This window comes from Macrosteles quadrilineatus, unplaced genomic scaffold, assembly GCF_028750875.1.
Source record: "Macrosteles quadrilineatus isolate MER2022 unplaced genomic scaffold, UCM_ALF_1.0 Scaffold_1__1_contigs__length_201487025, whole genome shotgun sequence".
NCBI classification, from domain to species: Eukaryota; Metazoa; Arthropoda; class Insecta; order Hemiptera; family Cicadellidae; genus Macrosteles; species Macrosteles quadrilineatus.
The window spans coordinates 173,863,677-173,890,749 of NW_026542594.1; the positions used below are offsets into that span (position 1 = coordinate 173,863,677).

General features: G+C 33.8%; 1 protein-coding gene across 2 annotated transcripts in view; it reads right to left on the reverse strand.

Moving 5' to 3' along the window:
- Nucleotides 1-27,073, reverse strand: part of LOC128990201 (atrial natriuretic peptide-converting enzyme) — a 104,306-nt gene that overhangs the window by 55,245 nt on the left and 21,988 nt on the right. The window contains exon 2 of one of the 2 annotated variants that reach the window (XM_054412493.1): nt 8,024-8,050. The exons of the other annotated variant lie outside the window; for it this stretch is intronic. Within the exon in view, the coding sequence (XP_054268468.1) occupies nt 8,024-8,050 (27 nt within the window). The remainder of the gene's footprint in view (nt 1-8,023; nt 8,051-27,073) is intronic. 2 annotated transcript variants of the gene reach the window in all.

Genomic DNA, 27,073 nt, shown 5'->3' on the forward strand with positions numbered 1-27,073 from the left:
TTCAGTTCAATTTTCGGATCAAAACACTGAGGGAGGTGTGCAAAATATTTAATAGTTCCAGTAACGAACTCGTTTTTAGGGAAATAACTTTAGAACGTCAAATAACATCAAACTAAGACATCTAATGTTATACAGGGTGGAACGAAGTAAAATAATTGTTTGAATTAAGCTAATAAGTATTAGTGACAAAAATGGCTTACATTTTAATGAAATACTTCGTAAATATCTTACAAGCCATGATTATGTAAAAATTAATTTCAAAAGGTAAATAATTGCTACTAAGTAATAGTGCAAACATACTTCTAACCTGTATGGGTTATTTTAATCATTGCAAAAACTGTAAAACATGTCTGTAATTTTTTATGTAATTCGCAACAAAATATTGTAATGTTCACACAATTAGAATTATTACAACAAGCATGTTGGAAAATAAATATAATTAAAATTATGGCCATAACCGTTATATTTATTTAAAGCACTTGAACAATTTATGGATCCCAGTTCCCAAAAGTGGATCAAAATTATACCGTACATCGTAAAACACAAATTGGAAAATTAACCATCCTCATAAACACCTGCATGGAAATTTAAAATGGGCCATAATCGTTTGATTTTATCTCGCAGCCAAATTTCCAATGAGGTAGAGAGGTCCGGGATTGACTCTTGGCTGTAGTTAACGTCCTCTATAGCCATTAGGCGCCCATTAGGCCTACCATTAGCGTACATTGCCCATTCATATTAGCATCTTGCCTATTGGTGTGGCGTGGTGAACAGTGATATACTCTTTATTGACAAGAACAGGTATTTAGTTCTTTAAATTTGATTATTGCGAAAGAGAGTCAACAGTTGAGGAAGTTTTTAATGACGATCAGTACAGACAATGGTTTTACGTGTTTTAGGAGTCGGAACTGAACTTAATATTTGGTTTGTAACAAGTTCTTATCTACTGGAAGGTAGTATGGGTTTTTATTTACAGAAACGAAGAAACATGTCCTTTGAGAAAAGATGTATATCCTTGTCCTTGGGTAGTATTATCTACGACGAGTACAGAGCAACTATAGCTCAATCTTTTTTTATATAATTCAACCTAGAATTTTGATTGTTTTAGGTTCAAAGACACTGGAAGATGGGATTATATTCTGTGTGCAAAAACGTCAAAGAATCTTCCCATGAGAAAGGGTGTTGACCTTTGATCAACAAATTGTAGGTAATAATAACAATGATTAGTAGAAGCCGACTTATTACGTCAATTCTAGGCCTGCAATCGGAACATTCCTAATACATAATCATCAAACAATTGTTTGGAGAAGGAAAGATGTTAAATTTTAAGGCTAAGTAAAACGTTTTTATGATAAAACCTCTTTAAAACACGTTAGGAAGTTCGCAATCTCCGTTAATCTCGATAAAAAGCTGCCCTCTTTCTATGAAAGTAAGACAAAAAGTTGAAGCATCCATCAACTCTCTCACTCTCTCCCATAAGAGTTATGTAACCACAAGTGTAATCAAAGACTTTCTACCACAGGTAGAAAATAAATGACACCAACACGTAGATTATTAACGATGGTGACTGGACTAAAGAGAACAGAGATCCGGATACTATTTGTGAGTGATCTATTTGTAATCAAATGCATTTATAACTTTTAGTAATCAGCCGAAGTATTCAATAATTACGTCACTCCTTCCGTCTCCCCAAAAAATACCGTAAAAGCTGTTTAAAATCGTTAAATTAAATATTTCACCATTGCAGCTAACCATTTGAATTGTTATACTAGAGAACTAAATACATATATCATACATGAAGTCTCTTCGAGGTAATTTAAGGTTAAAAAACTTGTTTATAAATAGAGGGTTGAAATTTATTCGTCATTGAATTTGAGTAAAGTTTATGTGTTATTATGTCTGCATTCAAATATTAATACTCAATTAGATTTGACTTCAACCTAAAACAAAATTGAATAGATTATGTCAAGGTCAAGTAATAAAATTAACATCTCAATTTCCCGAGAGAAATTGGTGTCTCATTTACCAAAACCAATTTAGAAGATTTAGAAAGAAGAAATAGCAAAGTGAATCCAATATCTTCGCAGATAAGTGAGTTTAAAGTCACTTCAGCGTGTAAGTGTGTTAATTAAGCTGTTTACGAACCATATCAGACTACCAGGAGTGAACTTGACTGAGAACCTTGAACTCTTCTCGGCCGTCGGTAGACCATGACTTTTACCTACAGGCCACACAGAAGTGGCGTGTCTAAGTTTGAGAAGAATTGGAATTCTGGGACACTTAAGGTGCATCCTGATATAAGGTAAACAGGAGTGAGCTTCACTGAGAACCTTTAACTTCTTTCTCGGTTGTCGGTAGACTATGACTGTTACCTCTAGACCACACAGAAGTGGCATGGATAGGTTCTGGACGAAATGGAATCTTGGTACACTTCAGGTACATACTGGCATATGCTAACCAAAAGTGAACTTGACTGAGAATCATGAACCTCTTTCCTAATCTTCGGTGGATTATTACTTTAACCTCCAGACACACTTACCATATCAAGTTTCAGAAGTACTCATGTAGATTTGATGTGTGGTAACCAGCAGTGGATTGTCATAGAAATTTAAAAATCTCCATAGGTCTTCCAAAGTCATGGAGCTGCCTCTAGTGATGCTAGTCAGACTAATCGTAAATATTTGTCACAATCCTTTCCAATAAAACAATAATTTTATTTTCGAGCGCAAAACAACAAGGGGTTTTTTTACTCTGAATCCTCAAGACATTTTCTTTTTAATTATTAAAATTACTCAAAATTTTGCATTTGTGAGTGAACATGAATTCTAAAGTGGGCAGATATAATTAAAAGTGTAAGTATTACCAGTTATATGTAATTATATTTTAGTGTGAGATGAGAACCTAGGCGAATATTCTTTTGGTACAAGAGTCTAAGTTTGTAAATTCTTCTAAATGTTGGAAAATGGATATTCAATCAACTTAGTTGAGCTCAGACCTAAAAATTTCTGAGCGATCATTACAGATCGTAGATTATATTAATAAAGATGAAATAATTGAAAAAAATCATTCAAAAATCATTTAGGACACTCCATAACTTATAAGTAATGGTTTCAGTGATTGAGGAACTCCATCAAACTTCAATGATGACTAAGATGTCACAATTCCTAACTACCTACTCGAAAGCACCGTAGATCCGTCTCCGAGCTTTCTTTCTAAAATTACATTTAATAAACAGAGTTTCGTGAGGTAATCCGAGTCCCGTTGTAGTAATTTGACGAGTACGACAGTCGTGTGCCAGAAATGTCCGTGAAGACCGTCATGTCTTCATCTTTCAACTAGCATGTCTAGTTTTTTTGAGGCAATTGTTCAATTCTCCACACCCTTCTATATAAGAATGCTCTTTACAAATCAATGAGATGTCACGAGCTATCTTGACAGATGAGTTAAAAAATGGTTAAAACGATTACAAAAATAGTTCAGTGTTGTCCTAGGTTAAACACAAGGCTTATATTTCTTTATCATTATAGGTCATCCAAAGACTTTTTTAAATGATCTTGCTCTACGAATACGTTGCTTGTGTGTTTTGTTTCTTGTTATTTTATTGGATAAAATTATTTTATCTCAATCGAAGAGAGCAATAAGTTATAAATGCTTGTTTTTTCTCTGAAATTATAAACCAAGAGCAAACCTTAAATGATTAAATCTTAATACCCTAAGATTCGAGAAAGATAATTCAATATCAACGCATTCAAACGTCCCTAACATGAAACACATAATGTGGGCTTTAATATATTACTATATTATAGGAATACTAAATTAAAAGATTCGAATTCAATGATAAAACATGTTTACTAATTGATTTGTCAATTTCATCAGACCTTCTGTATCTATTAAGTAAATAAAGAGTGTAAAGTGGGGTTTTAAACTTTTTTTTACAAAATAAAATGATGTTATATCTATATTATTATTCTTTAATTTCTTTCTATATTATTTGTATTATTATTTAAGAAATTGTATTGTAAAATATTGCTTATTGTCTGCAATTATGTCAAAAGATAAATTACATGTTATAAAATTTATCATTAAATGAGAGGGAAAACTTTAATCGACATCTAAACATTTTAGGTCTACTGTAGACCTAACACATCAATAAATTCCTAAAAATAGCTTGAGCAGAGACTAGAGGTTGTTTGTTTGAAATTACTCTTTTTACTCATCAATTAGCAAAGCCAGTAATTTACCTAATGGAGGGGCAAAGTCACTTCAAGATTAACACTGTGAATCTAACCACAATGCCTTGATCGTGGTTTTTTTTATCAATTTAATATTACAATCATTACAAGATTATTACAAAATAATGTAATACAAAATATTACAATATTCTAATTAAGATTTGATTGTGTAAAAAATTCCGATTTCCACACGAAAGAATTTACTGAAATCACTTACTAATAAAATATATGACGCCGCAGTTGTAAATGTAATATGCACTTACCTAACAAAAACTACCGGGTTCTATTTATAAAAGAGCGACCCATTAAAATATGTACATTATTAATATACCACTATAGAAACAATGAAAGTAAGGTCACGCTATTATAAGTTGCTGATCCTTGTAATAAGTAGATATACCCATTGGAAGTAGAGGGGTTCCCGTATGTTATATTTAAAGAGCTTAAATATTCATTTGATCCCGAAACTGGTTGTAGATGTATGCCAGAATGAAAGTAGTTGAACAATTTAGTCATTTCGTTACAATAAATATAGTAATATTTTACTTACCTACCTCCTTTCAAAATGAAAATGAATAATATAAAACATGTTCTGTTAAGTTTAGAAGTTTAAAGTCCAGAAGTGATTCAGATTTTCAGATTGGGTTCAATTATTTAAGGCAATCTAAGACAACATAAGGACAGGGTGAGGATGGTAGGTTCACATAAGATAACATTTTGTCCTAGGACGCTAGACACGGATGGTTTTTAACATCACTTCAGGCTAGACCTAGGATGAGGAATCCCCATTTAGATAAAATCCAATGGTAATTTGAACCCAGGACCTCAGGGACCGAAGAATTACTATAGACACTACCATAGACCAGTTATATGGCTCTACCACTAGACCAGCTCACCACCGCCTCCAAAAATTGAACTAATATTTTTTAATCTAAGAAAATGCAATGGGTACTTTGAACTAGCTCGAACTTACTACAAATGTATTTCTCATCGATTAGGGATTTCGGACAGTATGCAATTGTAATTGCATAAACTTTTTTAAACATGACCTAACCTAACTTTCCAGCCTTCTTCTGCCAATAACACCAATCTTATCTCATCCATCAACTTGACGGTATCAACTTTCTTTTACTGTCCCACCAACAGCTTCACATCGTCGTAACCTGACACCAACTAAGGACACCATGTCACTCTAGGAAGTCGTCAACAGGTTATGTAAGGGGGAGTAGAGCAGCACTCGGCAGATACGATCAGAAAGTCGCGGATTCAAGCTGCAGTTGCAACTTTCTCTGGAACCGGTTCCAAACTGCTCCACCCCGAGTGGAGTTATTGCTCCACAACAGTAACCGTGGCTCGTCCATCAAACCACTTGATGTGGAACAAATGCCAACTGGTTCCAGCTTCCTTAAGTGTAACACGATTGGCATTTTAATGTAGAATGTTTAGTAAAAGCTTGTTTGTACTGTTTTTAAGCTTGTTTTAAATATGTACTGAAATATTTAAAACGAAAGCAGATGAAAAAATTATGGACACTAACCACAGTGTAAAAATAAAACTTTTGTGATTTTTTTAAGTTTTCATTGTTTTGCCTAAAGCGATGTAGAGCTTCTATCTTTTACACTGTTCGGTTTAAATTTTCGTAGAATAACTTTGTGTTATAATATATTATAGATTAAGATATTTTATTAGTCAAGTAACAAAATATCAATAAATAACAAAATATCTTTACACATAGTAAAGTTTTAAAACAAATTAACTTCCTCTAATCTTTCTTGCAGCCTGTGGGAATGAATATACACAATCATAGTTTCGCTAAGCAATATTTGACACTGTTTCACACAATAAAAAAATCTCCGTCTTTCTAATTTCCAGTTGCAACTATAAAAACACGTGCTTTCAATGTTTTAATTGGTGTACTGTATTACGCGTTTAACATACTCAAACTATGGTAGCTTAAACAACGGTTAAACCTCAGTATTTTTACAATTTTATGTCTAAATTTGATGGGTAGCATAGTTATATTATTGTATAATTATATTACAACACCATCTGGCCCTGGATCCAATTCCGCTCTGAATGAAACCAGTGGCATTCAGAATTGAAGGTGACCACTATCCGCTTCACAGACAATTAACATCTTAGAATCATCCAAGTTTACGTGTTGTTGAATTAGCATAGATTGAAATGCCATTTCAACAGTCTTCGAGTGCAATATAAACTGCAGGGGTCATCGTATGCAAGAAACTACCAATGACATTAAGCATGCATAATTGAAGCGTGATCGGTCATAGCCAGATCGTTCATGGCTTGAACTGGTTTCATGTAAATTCGATCAGGTCATGATCTAGTTCCGTGTAAATTACCAGGTTTCTTCAGACAATCAAGATTATCCGATCAGCGAAAACAACGGCCCAAAAAGGTTTGATTTCACGGCTGTCTGATAGTTTTAAACAAGTAGGTAAAAGAAACGTTGGGAGTCTCGGTCCACAGGTTAGTTTAGCAAGTAGGTTCTGGCTGAAGAAGTGGAATTGTTAGCCTCAATGTCACGAGTGGATGAAGAAACTTTGGTGTGGGGTTAGGAAGAAAATAAATTAAACATGGTTTAGATAAGAAGCTTTATCAATAGACCATTGTTAATTTGAAGCTATGCAAAACTGTTTTTGAAGATTAGGCTTATTAAATCGATGAGAGAATTGCGAGACCACGTTGGTTTACTAGGGGATAAAGTACATAGTACTAAACTTGATACATTTTAAGCCAATGAGCTAATTCTCCTAATTGGTACAAACCTAACAAAATTACAGCGTCTCGATTTTCCAGCAGAGTCAGTGCTACCTCCAGTTGTATTTTAGTTGTAGCTCAGTGGTCATCTAATTATATTCTTTACTCACCCTCTATTCACATTGAAGTTAAATATGACATTGTCTTAAATATAGGGATTGAGGTAACGCGATATTTTATTTTTTACTAGCATTGTAAGCTAAATAACAAATTACACTGTACATAAATATTACATCAATATTTATTTTAGTGCGTCACAGACAAGGAGATGAAGGCTATGAAAATTATACAAATTTACCGACCAATAAAACATCTAAAATGCCAATTTATATGTGTACTCTTTTGATTAAGGTGCTGCAGTAAAATGTAGACATTAGCGTAATGGAATATATTAACTTTACAAATACGTACGCATTAAAGGATATGTTTAGACTAATATATGAACACCTATGAACACTTAACGAATTATTTTTTTGTAAAATTTTCTTATACATTTTTTCGACTTCCCATTTTAATTAATAATTATCGCAAATCGAGTCCACGCACAGGCCTATGACTAAATCCTTTGCAATAGAAGGTATTTTGTTTTAGATTTTGTTCACTTTACTATACTATACTAAACTATACTATGTATAGTTTTTTGTTATCAAGGTAAATAAATAGCAGCATTATAGCAATTTATAAGTATATAAACATTAGGGTGGCCTTAAAGCAATTTTATTAGTAGCAATACGTTTTTGTTAGGTAGTTTGATTATAATACCCAACTTTTATAATGAACGATAAGATTCAAATAAACATTTTTACTGTCATTATTATTGTACAAAAATACAAAATTGAACTGATTGAAAATTGCAATTCAAAGTTTGTATTAAATAAAGTGTTATTAATTAATTATATAATTTGTGTAACTGTTGTACTAAATAAAAGTTAGTGTAAACATTTTTAGTTGAAATTATCGAATCAATTGTTAAGAAAGCGAATAAGCAAACAGACAAACAAACAACATACCCGGAAACAGTCTGTAAACTTGGATGTCTGCAACAGAAAACATTCAGTTTAAAATTCACTTAACAGACTGTTTAAGAGAAATGTGTGAGAAATATAAATATGAGTCTTGCTAAGTATGAGAACACAAAACAGTGGTTATGGTGAAAGATAACTAGAGTTGTGAGAAGATCTGCAAATCTATGTACAACTGTATGCGTGATTTTGTGCCCCGTTTCCCAAAGTCTGTAAACCATGCGACTTCATGACTACCGCGCGTTGATGTCTTTCACAGATTGCAGTGCTATCTGCCACATCATCTATGTGGGTCGAATAAGAATCATAGCTGAAGAAAATCCAAAGTGCTTGTCATAAATTTTGTTGCTGAAAAAGCTAGTAACATAGCAACTCAAGGCACTTAACTCCAATCCACACTCATTGTCTAATATCACTGTTTTTCGGACTGGGTATGTAAGTTATAGGGTTTAATCAACCAAAATATTAATTAAATATGATTTTGGGATGAGTGTGATTGAGTGTGATGTCTTGTGTAGCTTTTTTAATGACTAAGATAATTTGTTTTTAGCCGAGATTGTAATACAAATTCTTTTAATTTTTGAAATATTAACTATTTCTCCTTAGGTGTAACAGTATGTACGAAAACACTCATAGACTATTCAAAACAATCCTAGTTTTATTCCGGATATGAACTAAAATTGTATAAGAATAGAAGAAAGGAAGGATCACAAATCTGCTTTGCAAGATAAATTGGTGAATAGAGAAAATTTGTAATACCAATAAAAGTTGCAAGAAAAAAATACCATTTAATTTTAAAAGGCAAACATCTGCAGCAAGTGAAAGAGGCTGTAATCATAGATTAAGCATACTCCCTTGTATGCCCAATCGATGTTCTTCTATGAAGAATTTAGGACCTTTACCTAGTATTAATTGAAAGGGACTTTTTTTGTCCTAGGACGCTAGGCACGAGCCTGGGATCGTTTTTCACATTACTTAATGTTAGATCTAGTGGTTGCGGCATTATCACTTAGATAAAATCCATAGGTGACTTGGCGGGGATCGAACCCAGGACCTCAGGGACTGAAGTCCCGCGCTCTAACCACTACGCCAGCTCGCTCCCCCAATTGAAAGGGGCTTGTCAGCACACTAGAGACACTTACACTTCAATTTTGATGAGAATGAAACGTAGAATGAGTTGTTATGGTTTAAATTTCGTGAAATGTTATGAAAATATAAATGTAGGCACCTGCCTGTTCTTCAAGGATCATTAGTTGAATGTCGTGCCGAGCGAGCGACAGTTCGTGGACATTGCATTAGTCGTGCACGAAATGCACAATGTAGACCCACTTTCACTCGAGGGGTGAACTATATTATACTGAATTAAGTTACATCATTGACTTTGGATGACGGAGAAAACATCCAATCTATACAAACTAGCTATGGTTGAAGGAAAATACATAGGTGTGCTATTCCCGTCATATTCTGACGTCACTCAGATTGCTAACAAAAGATTACCTGATTGTAACTGTCAAATTAGTATGTATTTGTTTTGATTTGATTGTTATTGTTTTTATAATGTTTTCAAAATAGTTGAATGTGTTCATTTTAAATACAATAGCAACCAAATCAAAACAAATACTAATTAACACTTACAATCGGGTAATCTTTTGTTTGCAATCTGAGTGACGTCAGAATATGATGGGAGTAGCACACCTATGTATTTTCCTTCCACCACGCGAACTAGCTATATCAGCTTATTTGCTAAAAGATAACATTGATTAGAGTGCGTTCTCTTGTGTTTTTGTTGCAGACTATAATTGTTGTTGGGGACATTAGGTATGAAGTTTAAAGTAAAAATGGTTTTAAAGTTTAGTGTAGTAAAAAACACCAAAATCCAGCTGTATTGGAATGGGAACTGTGTTTTACAGCTAGTAGTTTGCTGCATTCTACAGAGGCTCAAATGAAACTCTTTCTCTTCTAAACTGGCTAGTAAAAATGAAATACCCATTTCCCAGTAGTATATCAACAGTTTAAGTTGCATGAGAATATTCTTGGCAAGGAGGAAACATGTATTTTTAACCGACTTCCCCACTACCAACAAAGGAGGAGGTTCTCAATTTGTTTGTGGCGATGTTTTTTTTTTCTATGTATGTTCACCAATTTCTCTGTGATTCTTTTACCGATCAGTGTGGTTCCACCACCAAAATAACCAGGAGAATTTCTATTTGGTACCTTATATATTATGTTTAAGTATAATATTTGTTTCGGTGAAATATTCTGAAAACCTTAAATATTCAACATTTGTTTTGTTTACATTTGTGCAGAGAAGGCAATAAATAATAATAACATTCTTACAGCTGTTAGTTGAAACCATTTAAATGAAGCTACAGACAATTCTTCATAAAACAGTTGCTTCACTGATCAATAAACTATTTCTTGCCATGGAGCCTTTGAATTACATTGAGAAAAATGCATTTTGTTTTGGTTACTATAAAAAATGTATTTTAACGTTTGACCTGATTTGTGTATACAGTAATTCTGTTATTAGTATTGAATATTCTGACTTACAAAAACATATATGTTTCAGTGAATAGCTGTATGATATTGACAAATAAAGGTGTATTGTGAAAACCAAAGCATTCGTAAAACAGGTCTAAATATAAATTAAATGCAATTATTCCTTACACGACCGAAGAAGTGTGACAGTGCATAATCGTCAATTGTCTTAAAAGTGATAAATATTTTAATTACTAAACATGCATTTGCAGATGTGGAATGTTTATTGGTATTCTCTACCCAGTTACTAGGCCTATATCATATCAATACTATTATGCCTGATTCGGAAAGTCCTAGGGGAAGATGATTTGCAATTTCGACTAGGCTATATCTTGATCAAACAAAACCACCTACATGGCTTGCACCACTTTTAGCTGAACCAATCTTTCATATACATATTTCATTTGCAGATGTGGAATGTTTATTAATATTCTCTACCCAGTTACTATATCATATCAATACTATTATGCCTGCTTTGGAAAGTCCTAGAGGAAGATGATATATATATCTTGAGCAAACAAAACCCCCAACAATGTACACCTTAATTGCTTCCCTTATGTAGCCTACATGACTTACACCACTTTAAGCTGAACCAATCTTTTATATAATATTTTCCAAAGGTACTATACGTGTTAACGACCAATTTTCCACTTTTGAGGGATTTTTTAGTGCTGGTAGCTGAGGAATAACTTTCATTCTATAAGGCTTGAGACGTTACTGTATTTCTTTTTATAATGTAGAAGTACACCGATTGCAGGAAACGATGATGTCTGACATGTCAATGTATCTAGAAAAGACAATTAGTTTTTCATTAGGCCTAATGTAATGGACAACTCTTTCCTTCTTAAGGAATATCTAAAAATGTTTATTTTCATACCCATTGATTATGTAACCTGAACAGGTGACTCAAGCAGTTTTAAAATAATGATTGTTCTGTGGAACTTTTGATTGTGTCAAACAGTTTTGCTTATAAAAAATCCTCAAGTATTTAATATATAAAAACTTATACAGTCACTAAAAATCATGAAATAATTTATTTTTGTAAAAAAATACAACCGACTTCAAACGCTCTAAAAAGAATGAAATAATTTCAATAAAGTCAACTTTTGTATTAGGCATGCTCACGTATTTCAAGTCGGTGCGGCTTAAACTGCAAATATGATTGAAACTAAATATTGTGTGTGTATTTTGAAAATTAATAAATAGTAGCTGGATAACTTAACATAAATATATAAAAAAAACATACTGAACTGTTTTGTTTATATATTAAAGGAAATATCTTCTTGTATTTTATGTTTAGGCCTACTTCAGAATAAATGCATTATGAAAATAACACACACAAATGTTCTATATGAATAGGAAAATAATTTAGTTTGATATTATGATAGGGAAAAGAAGCTAGTTTAGTATTAAAACGTTACTATTCAAATTAAAAAACATTTAAATGCGTTATACGATTTTTAAAGATAATCGTTAATACCACTCTAATGCCGATCTCTGATTACGGTAATAAAATAACACTTAACGCATAACTATGAAAAAGACATGCAGATTAACACCTTTAGTTATAGATAGTCACCTGCAATATGGACACCCTCTTTCAATTTTGTATCAAAAATCATCATAGAGCCGCGCCGACTTAAAATACGTGAGCATGCCTAATACAAAAGTTTACTTTATTGAAATTATTTCATTCTTTTTAGAGCGTTTGAAGTCGGTTGTATTTTTTTACAAAAATAAATTATCATTAACAAGGTAAGTTTGGAAATGTGTAAACACTAATAAACACCTTCTTTGAATTATTCACAAAAAAAAATTCCTTCAGTTTTCTGTCACTACAGGCCAATAAAAATTAATTAAACATATATTGACACGAAAATAATGAATTAAAACGGTACATAAAAGGCTATTGATTCGCCTATCCTCACATTGAATCATACTAATTTTCGGTACTTTGGTATTATACCAACCACACCTAAATTGTGTTAGGTTACCACACCTAGATTAGATTAGGATAGGATAAGATAACTGGAAGAAAACCTTACCTAACCTACCATAACCTAAATTTAACTAAGGTTAACAAATTTAAGTGTTATCGGTATAATACCAAAGTACCTAAGTTTTGGTTGACATAGACCCTGAGCCAATTAATAATTAATAGGTCTTCATACCAATTCTCAAATAAATTGAATACCATTGAATTTTTTTATGGAAATACACTAAAACAAACGGTTTATTCAAAATCACGTAGTACTTTAATAACCACTATCCTGCCAAGAGGAACTGTTCCGTAACCCAGTCGAGATCTGTCCGTCTGTCAGACGGTGTTAGTCAACGATCTCTATGCCGTTCTGTGCTACGGTTTGGACCGTTTCCGTGACTTGAGCCGCTCCAGTAGTTCCGCGTGACTTGAGAGCCTCGCAGATAACTGTCCGTGTAATCGCACCAATTCACTCCCGGCGTGATCACCGAGGCTGTGATACCATTTAGATGGCATTGATTACAGATAGCTATGTGTAAGTTGAATAGTCGGTTAGTGTAACATGCTGTTATCGACATTCAATGACAATTCTTAGAGGAGCAGTTGCAAATATTTAGATATTCATACTTACTGTTAACAAAAATTTATAATCATATCTATTGTCTTGCTCAACTAGAATATCGGAATTAGTTTCATCATGAAAAACATTTTTGGATGTTATTAATTGTAATTATAAGCTTTGGATCGAATAAGAAAATTTTTTGATTTTATTAAAAAAAATTAAAAATCTATAGAGAACGATCAAGTATGTTTAAATCGTTCGTGTGGAAAACTATGTTTTGAATATAATAATATATTTTATGTGTTGCTTTTGACTTATTTTACAACCATCGTAAAATTTGCAATGTTATAAATTATAATCTGGCCAATCTAAGCCAGATTTTCAATTGGACCTAAGGCAATTTTTTTATAAATATGTGCAAAACTATTTGCTGGTGTGTGAATCCAGCCAATATTAGTTAAACAATTGGTTGATATGATAATTGATGTGGAAACAAAACATTCTATGGTAAAAAAGTCATGTTACTTGAAAAATGTACAATAGCTGGTATGACGGTTTTTCCTGCAGTACTTTCAGTATACATCTCAATATTATTTTCTACAACTTGAACATGAGGATGAAATGTTTCCTTCATAGTACTGTTTCAATATTTTAAAATATGACTTAATATAATAAATATGTCAATACACTTGTATTGATCAGCACACTATAATGTTAAATAGTTGTGAATTAAGGGATAAGAGTCCAATAAACAGTCAATGATTTAGATCTTACAGTATTAAACCATTCCTTTAGTTTCAAGCCACCTGACCACTGTAAATGTTACGTAAGAGGCCCTTGAATTTCATCAAGCACGGCTATTGCTGAATTAAACCGATTATTGCTATTGGCGCTACAATTCCCTCTAATCCACTTCGTTGCCAATCATTGGCTCGTGGAGACTCGTTACGCGTTTAACACTCAGAGCAGAAATATATTGGTTGAAGCTATTTTTAACCAATTCCGAAAACCTTTTAAAATATTTAAAAGTTTGTCATGTTCTTGCATCTCGTATCCCTTGCTGCAAAGTATGCTAACTATTAAATAAAACCACCACAGCAAGCCTGCAGACTAAGCAAAATTACATTTGTCTAATTGAATTTTTACTTAATATTACCTAATAAAGTATAATAATAAATACTAAAAGTTATAAATAAAGTATTTCCTTAATATTTTTTATTTCCAATTCAATTAAAATTTGTTTTAAATAGTACCTATTTTTTTCTGTTACAGAAAAGGGAAAGGATGTTTTTGTAAAATGTTTATTTAACAAATTTGTAAAGTTGTATCACAAAGTAACCCCAAGCAAGCACTACAAAAATTTACTTTTCTCCATAAGAATAACATGAACATTTTTAATGTATAGTTTTTAAATTTCCTCCGTACCCTTAAATCGGACGACAACGCTTCAATTTATACGACTTATTTTATTTGAAGTTCTACACAGTGGAAGTAGTTTTAATGTTTAAAAGTGAAAATTTAAAAACAAAATTTTGCAAATTTAAAAACTTTATAGCATTTTGTTCCCAGGATCTTCCTGGCTCGTGAACTTATTCAAGTGTATTCAAAGTCCAAGTGTATGATGGTAATATAATTAAGTCCTCGATAATGTGTGCAGATAAAAATTACTAATTTATACCAAACTCGTCAACCATTTACCAAGGTATATAAAATTACAACTTATTGTATTAGGATCATCTGTTATATCACAGAAACATCAATCATGGGAGAACATATATTATTGTAGTAAAATATGTGAAAGGGCCCTTCGAGAATGTTCTTCTTTAAAACAAAATTAAATGCTGGGCTGTATAGATAATTTCTTACGTCTTCAAAATTATATATTTATTAGGTTTTTATCTATTAATTATATTCAGCTGGATAGAATATTAACAGAGTAATCAAGAAGGAAACCCAACCCAAGGACTGTATGAACAGTTAGATCAGCAATATTTCTTATCTGTCGAGGTTTACCGTAAAGTAATCTCATCTTCTGCGGTGCTGAAAGAGTCACGACAGCAAACCGTTAACGTCAAACTGAGTAGGTACAAGGTGACGATGTATCTCCTTACTGACGATGATCACTCAACTGACAACCGCAGAAATCATCGCAGACATCATCATCATCAACTGTTCTAGTGTGAACACTGATGTGTATATGGATTTGTCTCAAATGTGTACTTGATGAGAAAAATTCGAAAAATTGTCCCTACCCTCACTGATCTTTGAACACGTACTGAACAACATATTTGTAGCAGGCCAAAGTGGGTGGGATGTTTGACAACTTTTCAACTTTGAAAATAACAGTGCCAATGTCATTTGAGTTGATGCTGTAGCTCATATGAGTTGATAAGGACTTTGTGAGGAATTTTCGCAAAAAAGTGACGAAGAAGTTAACGTAAGAAGTTAGTAGGTGTGTTATTCAGAAGGTCACTCTAGCAGCTTTGGTGTTTAGGAAGAATTTAACAAATTTCGCATACCCTTATTATTCTTCCATCTCCTCACGCCTTAGGAAAAATCTTCGAAGCAGGCAAAAAGGGCAGACTTACTACTCACAATTCAGGTATCTTAGAAAACTGAGTGCTTTTTCTGGACTTTCCTCAAAATCAGAATTCCTCTCTAATTCGTGTTCGAATATTGGATTACAATTATAACTTTCACAAATCTTTCTTAAAATTAGGATTGTTCATGCACATCCACAACAATAATCATTAAATTCCTTGAAAAGACCCAAATCTGGTAACAGTTATTATACTTTTACTTGAAATGGTGACCATACGAAGGTAGGTATTTTAAGCCAAGGTTGAACGGAGAGTGTATGATGAGTGGCTTATCTCATTGCTAACTCATATCAAAATGTTAACTCTCTCAAAATTAGAGAAATCAATCACGATATCTTTGTGAGTTTTACTAACTTCAACACTTCACACAACACCCAAAACCTCTCTGAAGGAGACTCAACAATACTACTGTAGGTCACCATCTGCAAAGAATACTAATAGTTTCAAACACTGGTTTAGTAGTCTCTTAGTCCATCCCAGCATCTGTCTCAGAAGACAGTGACTAAGCCAGAGCCACGATTCACAATGTCGACACTCTGTGTCACAACCGCACCTGCTGAGAATGACACATAACCTCACATACAACCTACTAGGGAGAGTCTTAATCATTGTCTTATGATACTAATAGTATTAAAAATTTTGTAATTCTTGTGAATACGATATTCTTTGTTTGTTGATGTTGTGTAATCGCTGATATCTATTTATTTGAGGTCTGCAATTTCTGTTCTATGCTCTATCTCTGATTTGTCCTCTAAACCTGATACTGTATTGTTCAATCTCTCTTTTACATCCCTGTGTTTAGACATAAATAATTTCATAGTACCCACCTTTTAAGCCCAAGTTTTCTCTACATGTTTCTACATACTTCTTCTGACCTTGATATCTTTAAATTGCTCCTGCATCATAGTTTCATCCCTTAATTTGTAGACGCTTAGCAGCAAAAATTGTGCTTATCCCTGGATATATTATCTATATCTAGATTCATCTCACTTAGCTATGCATCGCCTTTTTGTCTATGTTTTACCGCAGTTTTAGAGTGTACACCAATCTCTATATTTTGTTCAATACTCTATCCAGTATAATAATAGTAATAGTAATATTACAGAGTCTATGCTAGCTATCATACATTATAATGAACAAAAGGAGTTGTAAGAAAAGATGAATGGGGAAATTATTTAGTTGTGTTTCAAATGAGATCAGAAGTAATTAAATTTATCATGATAATGACAAATTTATCTATTAAATTTCAGCATTTTCAAAATTATAGGGTGTTGGAAATTATTGTGTTTTATCCTTTTGAACATAGATATGAGTTGCTCTAATGAATCTTATCAGTTCCATCACGAAGTCTATGTTCTATGACTGCTAAGGTAAGGCTTTCAAGTGTTCTAAACTCTATTCCTTGTTCTACTCTCTGTTCCTTGATCTATGCTCTATTCCGTGTGCGGGTGTTCGTCGTGCTCTATGCTCTATCAAGGCCGCCGCCCCACTTGGCCGGGTTCCATCACGAAGTCTATGTTCTATGGCTGCTAAGGTAAGGCTTTCAAGTGTTCTAAACTCTATTCCTTGTTCTACTCTCTGTTCCTTGATCTATGCTCTATTCCGTGTGCGGGTGCTCGTCGTGCTCTATGCTCTATCAAGGCCGCCGCCCCACTTGGCCGGGTTCCATCACGAAGTCTATGCTCTATGACTGCTAAGGTAAGGCTTTCAAGTGTTCTAAACTCTATTCCTTGTTCTACTCTCTGTTCCTTGATCTATGCTCTATTCCGTGTGCGGGTGCTCGTCGTGCTCTATGCTCTATCAAGGCCGCCGCCCCACTTGGCCGGGTTCCATCACGAAGTCTATGCTCTATGACTGCTAAGGTAAGGCTTTCAAGTGTTCTAAACTCTATTCCTTGTTCTACTCTCTGTTCCTTGATCTATGCTCTATTCCGTGTGCGGGTGCTCGTCGTGCTCTATGCTCTATCAAGGCCGCCGCCCCACTTGGCCGGGTTCCATCACGAAGTCTATGTTCTATGACTGCTAAGGTAAGGCTTTCAAGTGTTCTAAACTCTATTCCTTGTTCTACTCTCTGTTCCTTGATCTATGCTCTATTCCGTGTGCGGGTGCTCGTCGTGCTCTATGCTCTATCAAGGCCGCCGCCCCACTTGGCCGGGTTCCATCACGAAGTCTATGCTCTATGACTGCTAAGGTAAGGCTTTCAAGTGTTCTAAACTCTATTCCTTGTTCTAATCTCTGTTCCTTGCTCTATGCTCTATTCCGTGTGCGGGTGCTCGTCATGCTCTATGCTCTATCAAGGCTGCCACCCCACTTGGCCGGGTTCCATCACGAAGTCTATGTTCTATGACTGCTAAGGTAAGGCTTTCAAGTGTTCTAAACTCTATTCCTTGTTCTACTCTCTGTTCCTTGATCTATGCTCTATTCCGTGTGCGGGTGCTCGTCGTGCTCTATGCTCTATCAAGGCCGCCGCCCCACTTGGCCGGGTTCCATCACGAAGTCTATGCTCTATGACTGCTAAGGTAAGGCTTTCAAGTGTTCTAAACTCTATTCCTTGTTCTAATCTCTGTTCCTTGCTCTATGCTCTATTCCGTGTGCGGGTGCTCGTCATGCTCTATGCTCTATCAAGGCTGCCACCCCACTTGGCCGGGTTCCATCACGAAGTCTATGCTCTATGGCTGCTAAGTTAAGGCTTTTCAAGTGTTCTAAACTCTTTTCCTTGCTCTATGCTCTATTCCGTGTGCGGGTGCTCGTCGTGCTCTATGCTCTATCAAGGCCGTCGCCCCACTTGGCCGGGTTCCATCTTCCATATCCGTCAGAGTGAACCACTTGCCTCCTTTCACACAAGTCCACTTTCCTTCACTAGTTGGAGGAAATGCATACAGAAAAGGAGAAACGTTAATGGAGTTACGTAACGTAACTGTCTCAATATAATAACAGAGAAATGCAAATTCAAGATAGAGTGTTAAAATTCATCCTATTTACAACGGTGGTAAATTGGTTGGCCACCAATTTCTTGGGAGAAATTTTTATCCGCAATACTAAAGTTTCAAAACATTTTCAAATATTAAGGATCGCTAAGAGTTGCGCCAAGTTTATAAACCGTATATGTCTAATATCTGTTTTACATGAACTATTTATATTGTATGTATACTGTATTGTATGTTTACTTGATACAAAAGATCTTTATAGGAGATCTTTCATTGTTGATTCATTGTCAGTGTCATAAAGAGCATCAGTAAAACTTTGATTACATGTTGTTAACGTCGATACTTACGAAGCAAATACCTTATAGCTTGTGTATTTCACATACTCAGAACTACAGAATGTATAATATATAAACTTGTGCATTTCATATACTCAGAACTATTACAGAATGTATAATCACATAGCCTTGTGCATTTAATATACTCAGAATTATTGCAGCATGCATGGTAATATATACTATATTCTATATGTGCACAAAAAGAAGAGGCTTCCAGAGGAAGTATACAATAAGACATAGAAAAAAACAAAAAAAAAAAAAAAAAAAAAAAACGCATAACAACCACGATATTTTACTTCTCTGCCTCTCTTCCCAATACATCTTATGTTTGAAGTTCATTGGTGGTGATGGCGAGTTCAATTTTGTTCAAAGGTTTATTGCGGACATTTTCCATCACGATTGTAAAAAACAAACACAACGTTTCGGGATCTGGAATCTGATCCCGTCCTCAGGTGAAAAAACTTAACTAACACATTACAACTAACAATACACAAACACTGTTGCTTCAGTCTCATTGGTGGAGTCATTGCGAACGGTACTATTAGTGTTCTATTGTGTGAGCTTTTTACGTTACACCTTTCATAGATTCAGGTGTTTTGTGATTAGTTATTATTTGCATGTTGTATCATGACTGCTATACAGTGCATATTTTTTTACTGCTACCTTCTGTAGTGTATTAAGTATTCCAACTTAGGTTGGGCGTTTGTGTATTGTTAGTTGTAATGTGTTAGTTAAGTTTTTTTACCTGAGGACGGGATCAGATTCCAGATCCCAAAACGTTGTGTTTGTTTTAGCGAATTTCCCATATAGGGAATAAGCTATTACCGTAGTACTCATGGTAAGACCTGGACCCGGGACCGATTTACTTTTTCGTTTTGAGGTCCCTAGAGACCAAAAACACCATCCGTTTAAATTCATATATATATATATATATTTATATATGTGTCCGTTAGCGCGATAACTCGAGCAAAAATGATCCGATTTTGATGAAATTTGGTACAAACGTGTAATCCTACGTTTATTCGAACGAGTTCGCGATCCAGCATAATCGGACCATGGGAACGGGGGTTTATGGGGGGTTTTATGGGGTAAAAATGGGGTTTTCCCATTTTTGACCCTAAAAACAAAAAATTTGCAATTTCTTCCTAAACGGTTTTGTAGAGCTTAAAAAAAGAAATAATTTAGTATATTGAAGCGCTGTTGTATGCCTAACGGTCACGGAGAAAATTAAAAAATAGTGTAATTTAAAATTCCCATGTTATTCTTATGGAGAAAATGAAAATTGTTGTAGTTTACTTGTTTATGGATATATATTGATAAAATTTGGCAAATTTATTTATTTCATCCTATACTATTGACATATGGTCAAAAAACACTTTTTACCTTCCCCGTAGCAGCAAACCTAAGCACTCGTTAAATATCATGTTATTTAAATAGGGAATAAATATGTCTTATTTATGGAAATATTTTAGTAAAAATGTAATCAGACAAGTTGAAATTCGCTTAGTCTGCAGGTTTGCTGCGGCGGGGGTATTTTACAATCGTGATGGAAATTGCCTGCAATAAACCTTCGAACAACATCTTATGTCCAAGAATTTGCTATCAAATACATTGTTGATAGTAAACTCTTGGAGATACTTAATGCATCGCTATATTGACTCATCTCCCGAGTTAAGCAAGTGTTTCTGGTTTCACAAGACTTTTGTAAGTACAGGAAAGCGTGGGGGATGCTGTGGGATAAAAGATGTGCTTACAATGGTTTGCCTACTCTAGAATCCACGTAGACTACGCTCACTCACTAGGCTTGCTTCACAAGGCCTTGGCAACAGGCAAAGGATTTACAGCTCCTGGGGGGTATAAAAGATGAGTAACCGGCAACGGTAAATATATATCTTCTCACAACAATGAGTGAGGTTAGGTTGTTTGTTAGAGTAGGCATTTTTAGCACTAATAAGGTTTATGTTACCTGGCCTCTGTCTCCGATCCGCGGTAGTTTAAGGAAACTACAGCTGTTTCATTCCTTTTATTGGCACATCCTCAGGTTTGTTAAACTCAAGTTTTTCTATAAAATATCCCTCGGTGTTGAGTTCGGCATGGTTTTACGAAAAACATGTAGACATCTACAAGCACGAAAACAAGCCCAAAAAAAATTTAAACATTAATTCAATGTAAATGTTTTTGCGTGTTTTCGTGCGTGTAAATGTCTACATGTTTTTCGTAAAACCATGACGAACTCAACTCCGAGGGATATTTTATAGAAAAGCTGGCGTTCAACAAACCTGAGGATGTGCCAATGAAAGGAATGAAACAGCTGTAGTTTCCTATTAGTGCTAATTTTAACGATCCAGTGGCCAACCATCAAGACATTTTTATACAAAAGAAGTCGTGAAATGAGAGGATCGATAGAATGATTAGCGATTAGTGAGTGGTAAATACACCTTCTGAAATGTTTTGGCTGCAAGTATTACTTTTAGGCCTTAATCCCTATTTTGCTCCAAATACTCACTTCACAAATAGGATAGAAGAAATTTCGTACACCTTTCCTAACGTGGCGGATATAATTGGGATTCTAATACAAGCAACGGAAGCATGCTTTGTCGCTCTAACTACAGTTTTTGTGACTCAGACACACTTGTTAGCGACATAGATTAGGCTACACAATCTTTTAAACGCTCACTCCAAAACTATAATTTTAGATTCCAAGAAATATTTGAGTTTGAAATCCTTAAGACACCCACGTGAGCATTCTAATTTCTTTTACAATGTTCAAATGTGTTATTTTATTTTTTACGACACTCTTCGGTTTATGGAGAAATCTGTTGGGTTCCTTTACACATGAAGACGGGGTCTTAAACATGATAACAAAAGGTCGTGAAACTTAAATTTAACTAAGAGGTGGCAGAACACGTCCTAAAATCTTTTAAACGACACAACCCTATCACCAACAACGGACTTCAAACAAAATATCTTGACTTCTGATAAGATACAAAAATTGTTTATTTTTTACGAATATTTAGTACAAATTTACAAAAAACTTAACTAGAGTTTGCTGTCCGTTTTCCTTTACACTTGTAATTACAGAAACATCTTATTTACAACGTAACTTCTAATACTTAATTTTTATAAACCATAAATTTGTGTGTTTTTTTTTTATTTAAGTTACACAATACAAAAAACTTGCTATGAATTATTATTTGGTTAAAATTTTGTCGACAATATGTTTCAAAACTATCAGAAACTATCAAGATTTGTTGTTGTGGACAAGACTAACAGATTTCACAATTTGTGTCTGAAGTAGTTTACAGTGGGTTCGTAATATTGTTTTTGTCTTAAGTTAATCTCTCATACTAAATTAATCTGTTTTCGTTCAACCTTCGCTTTCAAACAGATTTGTCAAATACGCACCAGAAAAGTACGATATCCAAAATTCAATATTATACTAAAATTACTTACGACAAAAATACAAAACTTTACACATATACTCTCGAATAGTTCTTTGAAGCAGTTTTTTATACTATTGTAGACTGTGCAAAAGCATTTTATTAAAATTTAAAAGTGCTATTTACACCCTTAAATAAATTCTTGCGTTGTAAAAAATGTAATTACTTTAATAATTTATTGTCTTGGTGAATATAATTCGTTACATTAAACTAATATACTTTATACTAGCTTATGCCCATTGACGTAAGTCCGACTACCCAGTATTTAAAGTGATAGACTCCATGATGTGTTTAATTTGGTTAGTCAATACCAAACACTAGAGATACTGTAGCATATTTTTAGTTTTCTTTTCAAACTATTGTCTTAAAAGAATAGTTAAACATGTTTTTGAACTCATTGTTATTTACTGTCTTTTAGTTTCAAAAGAGGAATTTTCCTAAAACAAATAGGAACAGTTGAACATTTTTCAAAATTTTAAAGAATGAATGTAAAATAACATCTGCAGGAAACATACAGCTGCAGAAAACCTTGAAATAAATCTGTCTAAATTTAAGATTTCAGTTTCGCTATTTTATTTTTAGAAAATAATTTTGAATTTTGACTATTCTAAGTCATTTTTTATATTTATTGCGTGTTTATATTTATATATTTATTCATTTACCTTGTTATTAGTCAAATTAACTTACCAACCTCTGTATTAGGTACCAAGTTGTTGTCATTGGAAGTTTATACTTCTTGATGTACCCTTTGAAGGAAAATCGATAAATATCGATGACGATTATACAAATGCTGATTAATCTTTCGCTTAAAATTATGGTCCTTTTTCCTGAATAAGTGGATCGGGAGCTTAAGGAGCTCAATCCCACCTAGTCACGGATTTACCATTGCAATGGTGAATACAGATATTTGATCCCGGGTCTCCAGGATGAAAGGTGTTCAATCCATCTAATATACCAACTATGCTAAAATCACTATCAAATAAACTATCAATGACTGAAATTTTCGTTTAACAAACTCAGTGAATAATCAAAACAAATAAAAACCTAAAACAACTCACAAACCAATTTTTCTCTTGTCCATTCCGAATGTAGAATCGTTATCACATTTGCATGTAATTTTGTAAAAAATAAATGTGTATTTGAACTCTTATGTAGTAAATGTTAGCTTAACCTTTGACATTTCGATGTTATGTCACCTACAGGTTTACACTGACACTAAGGTAAACCCCTCAAACCTTGTAGGTGGTTGGTGACATTTGCACAAACAGTTCCATAAATATAACAGTTACTTCAGGGATCAGTGACCGACAGGTAACTAGTTCTCAAAGGTGTTAATTACCAAGTGATAAACAATGCAGACAAAATTAGCAGCTGGACAGCCATGCAAATCAGCTGTTCATTACTTCATGCAAACTTCGTTTACACTTCAATGCCAGGTGATTACAATGAGTTAGTGAACTTGAAATGTTTCTTTGAAAAAACTTTCTCAATTAGTCTGCGGATTAAAGTTTGAAATGTTTCTCAAAATCGTATTATCATACAAAAGAAAAGTGGCTGCCTTTAAATACCAATCCGCATTTAGAGGCACTTCGTGGACTTTACTTTGAAAATTAAAAATGACTTGCAGTGTAGTGTAGTAATTTGTAGTTATGAACAGGTTAACTAAAAACAAAAACTTTATACTACAGAATATTATTTTGTTAAAGTTTAACTGTTAACCTAAAACTTGATATTGAAATTTTAGTTTAATAGAACTGGCTTTGAATATTTCAAGTAGATTCCGCTATAGAATACTACACTCTTAGAATGTGCTTCAACGTTTAAACGTAATAATCAACTACATACTAAATTTGGTCAGTAGTTGTCTTTTACTTTTGAGGAACTGTACTAAGCACTAAAACAGTTGGAATTTAAAAATACGCGAGTAGGCCTACAAATAAAAATAAACAGAATAATACTATGCGGTTGAAGGGTAGTTTTAAGAAAAACCCTCTTAAATATTATTCTTGAAAAGATGTATGTTGTGTATAAGCTAAAAGAGGAAAAAATGAATGAAACACAAGAACAGTATGTAGCATGTTATTAAATCAAATATTATTTCTCACGCAATTAGGAATACTTAATACAGAAGATAGGCTATGCGCATTATTTTGGACAGATTTTGAAAATACACGAATAACGCGTGAAGTTACTTTAGATAATTCCTTATCGTGCGTTCGCGTGATGCGTTACGCAATGCGACAAAACCATCGTAATGCTTTCCCCATTGTGCTGAAGAAGGCATAATAATCGTGTAAACGATGCAGTTTGCGCAAAGCGAGATATAAAAACCAGATTGTAGAATAGCGTGACAAAGATGCTCTCGAAAAGGACCCATTTGACACGCTTAGTCGGGTATCAACTGATGCAGTTCAAATCTCTTTGTGCTGCGCTTTTGGAGAATTTTGGCGGTAAAGATGTGTGGCCTATTAGTCAGATGATTGCCGGTTTAATCCTGATATTGATAGCTTCATCAAATGTTTCCTTAGGAAGCTAAGCACTAGCCGGGGATTCTTTTTCACATTCAGGCTAGACCTAAGGGTTGCTGCATTATCACTTAGATAAATCTATTGGTAATTTGGCAGGAATTGAACCCCGGACCCCAGTGACCGAAGTCCCACGCTCTAAACACTTGTCAGCTTTATTGGTGGGTTTCCAGACAATACACATACAATCCTTGAGCGTAAAGTACAAAATGTCCCAAAACTGTTAAATTAATTATATTTATCTATTTCAACAGCATCCACTTCACAACCTTGATACAAGAAGGCGAGATTGTTTAAATAAGTGTCTTAAAATTTAAATAAAATATTAGATGATAATATATAATAGGCCCAGCATGATATTATACGATAAAGCTTAAAATATATTATACTAGCAGAGTACCCGTTCTTCGTACGGGGTTGGCTTATAAGTATAAAATGCTTATTGCAGTTATACTCTAGCTTTGCGTTTGCAATGGGGGAGGATAAGGCTTGAGAGAATTTGGTTCTTTATAATTACGGTATGCTATAGTATTACAGATAGTATAGTATATACAGTATAGTATTACACATCTACCATGGCCATTCTATTCTACCCCTGCACCTGAACAATATAAAAAAGTAAATTATCATACATTCACACAAAATCACAAATTATGTATTAAATTAAAAACATAAACATTACTGTAAAAAATCCTACTTTGACAGTTTTTATAGTGTATCACAGCTTTTTGATGCTGCTTACTTCAAATTAGCTGTCATCACAATGGAAAAATACATAATAGTGTTGCACCCTGTTGGTAAACCTTTTAACTTTTTAATGCTATTGAATATCATGGAATAACTTTATTGGTCAAATCATCTGACAAAATTATTTAATTCCTCTTAAATGTGAATACCCATAATGTTAACATAGGTAAACTCCAGAGCCACTGGGGCGGAGCCTGAAAGGAGTTTTGAGATAACAATATGCCTATATGTTAATCGGGAATGTGAGCTATCATCACCCCAAATTTCAGTCCAATCTGACCAGGATTTTTCGTGTTTACTTGTCACAAACATACATACATACATACATCAAAACTTTCTCATTTATAATATTATTAGTAGGATAAATTAATTGATCAGTCTAAAGAACTGAAAAAGTTTCACATAGGTTTTGTGAAGACACTGCTTCACTTGGTCTTCTGAATTTGCTATTTTTGATGTATGTAACCCTAGTAAAATGGCCTGAGGATTTTGTCTATTTCGTTCCTAAATTACTTATATGGTTCAAAACTGGACTCTGATTTATATATTATCGGTTAATTAATTTCTGTATAGCGCCAATCCCTAGCAACCTTGCTACACCATTAATTTTATCCAGATTCGGGTTAAATACCCAAAAAGTCTACGTAGGTTTTGTCTCAACCAGTAAACTAAGTGTGAAGTATGAATAACAAATCTGAGCTATTTCTTTAAGCAAAAAGCCATTTCGAATTCATTGTTCTTTTATTATTCATGGGCGATGATGGAATCATTGTATTTGTACTTGGCAAAGATTTCTTGGCATTAAAAAAATTCGAAATTGTTTCATATATTCAACAATTTTAAGCTTAGGGTTGTATTCAAAGTTTTAAGCCTACATATGTGAACTACTTTAAAAGTTAAATATTTTCCTACTATGGGACCGTGCAACAAAAAAAAAACTTAACACTCGTTTGAATGGATATAACAAATACAAAAAAATTTACTTTCGTAATTACTACTTTTATTTTTGTAAGAACATTCTACAATTCCTTTCGATTTATTAAAATATTAACCATGAATGGATAGTGTATTAAAGAGACGACGCTTCATACACTCTAAAAATATTTCAATAAGAAACTAAAGTATAAATCCATTCCATAGAGCTACTTTCTTTGAACTAAGTAAATCCGAAGTGACGTAACGAAGAAGTGACTTTATGTAAGGCGATATTTGTTCTTTGACATTCAGATAGCTGTCAGTGTTAATGGAGGAAGCGACGGTTGTGCGGAGCAAGCTGAATGCAAACAAGCAAACATATTCAACGCCTTCTCGGCGTGCTTAATGAGTTGTTTGGGATGAGACAAACACAGTACTGTATATATACGATGAAATATGGATTACATTT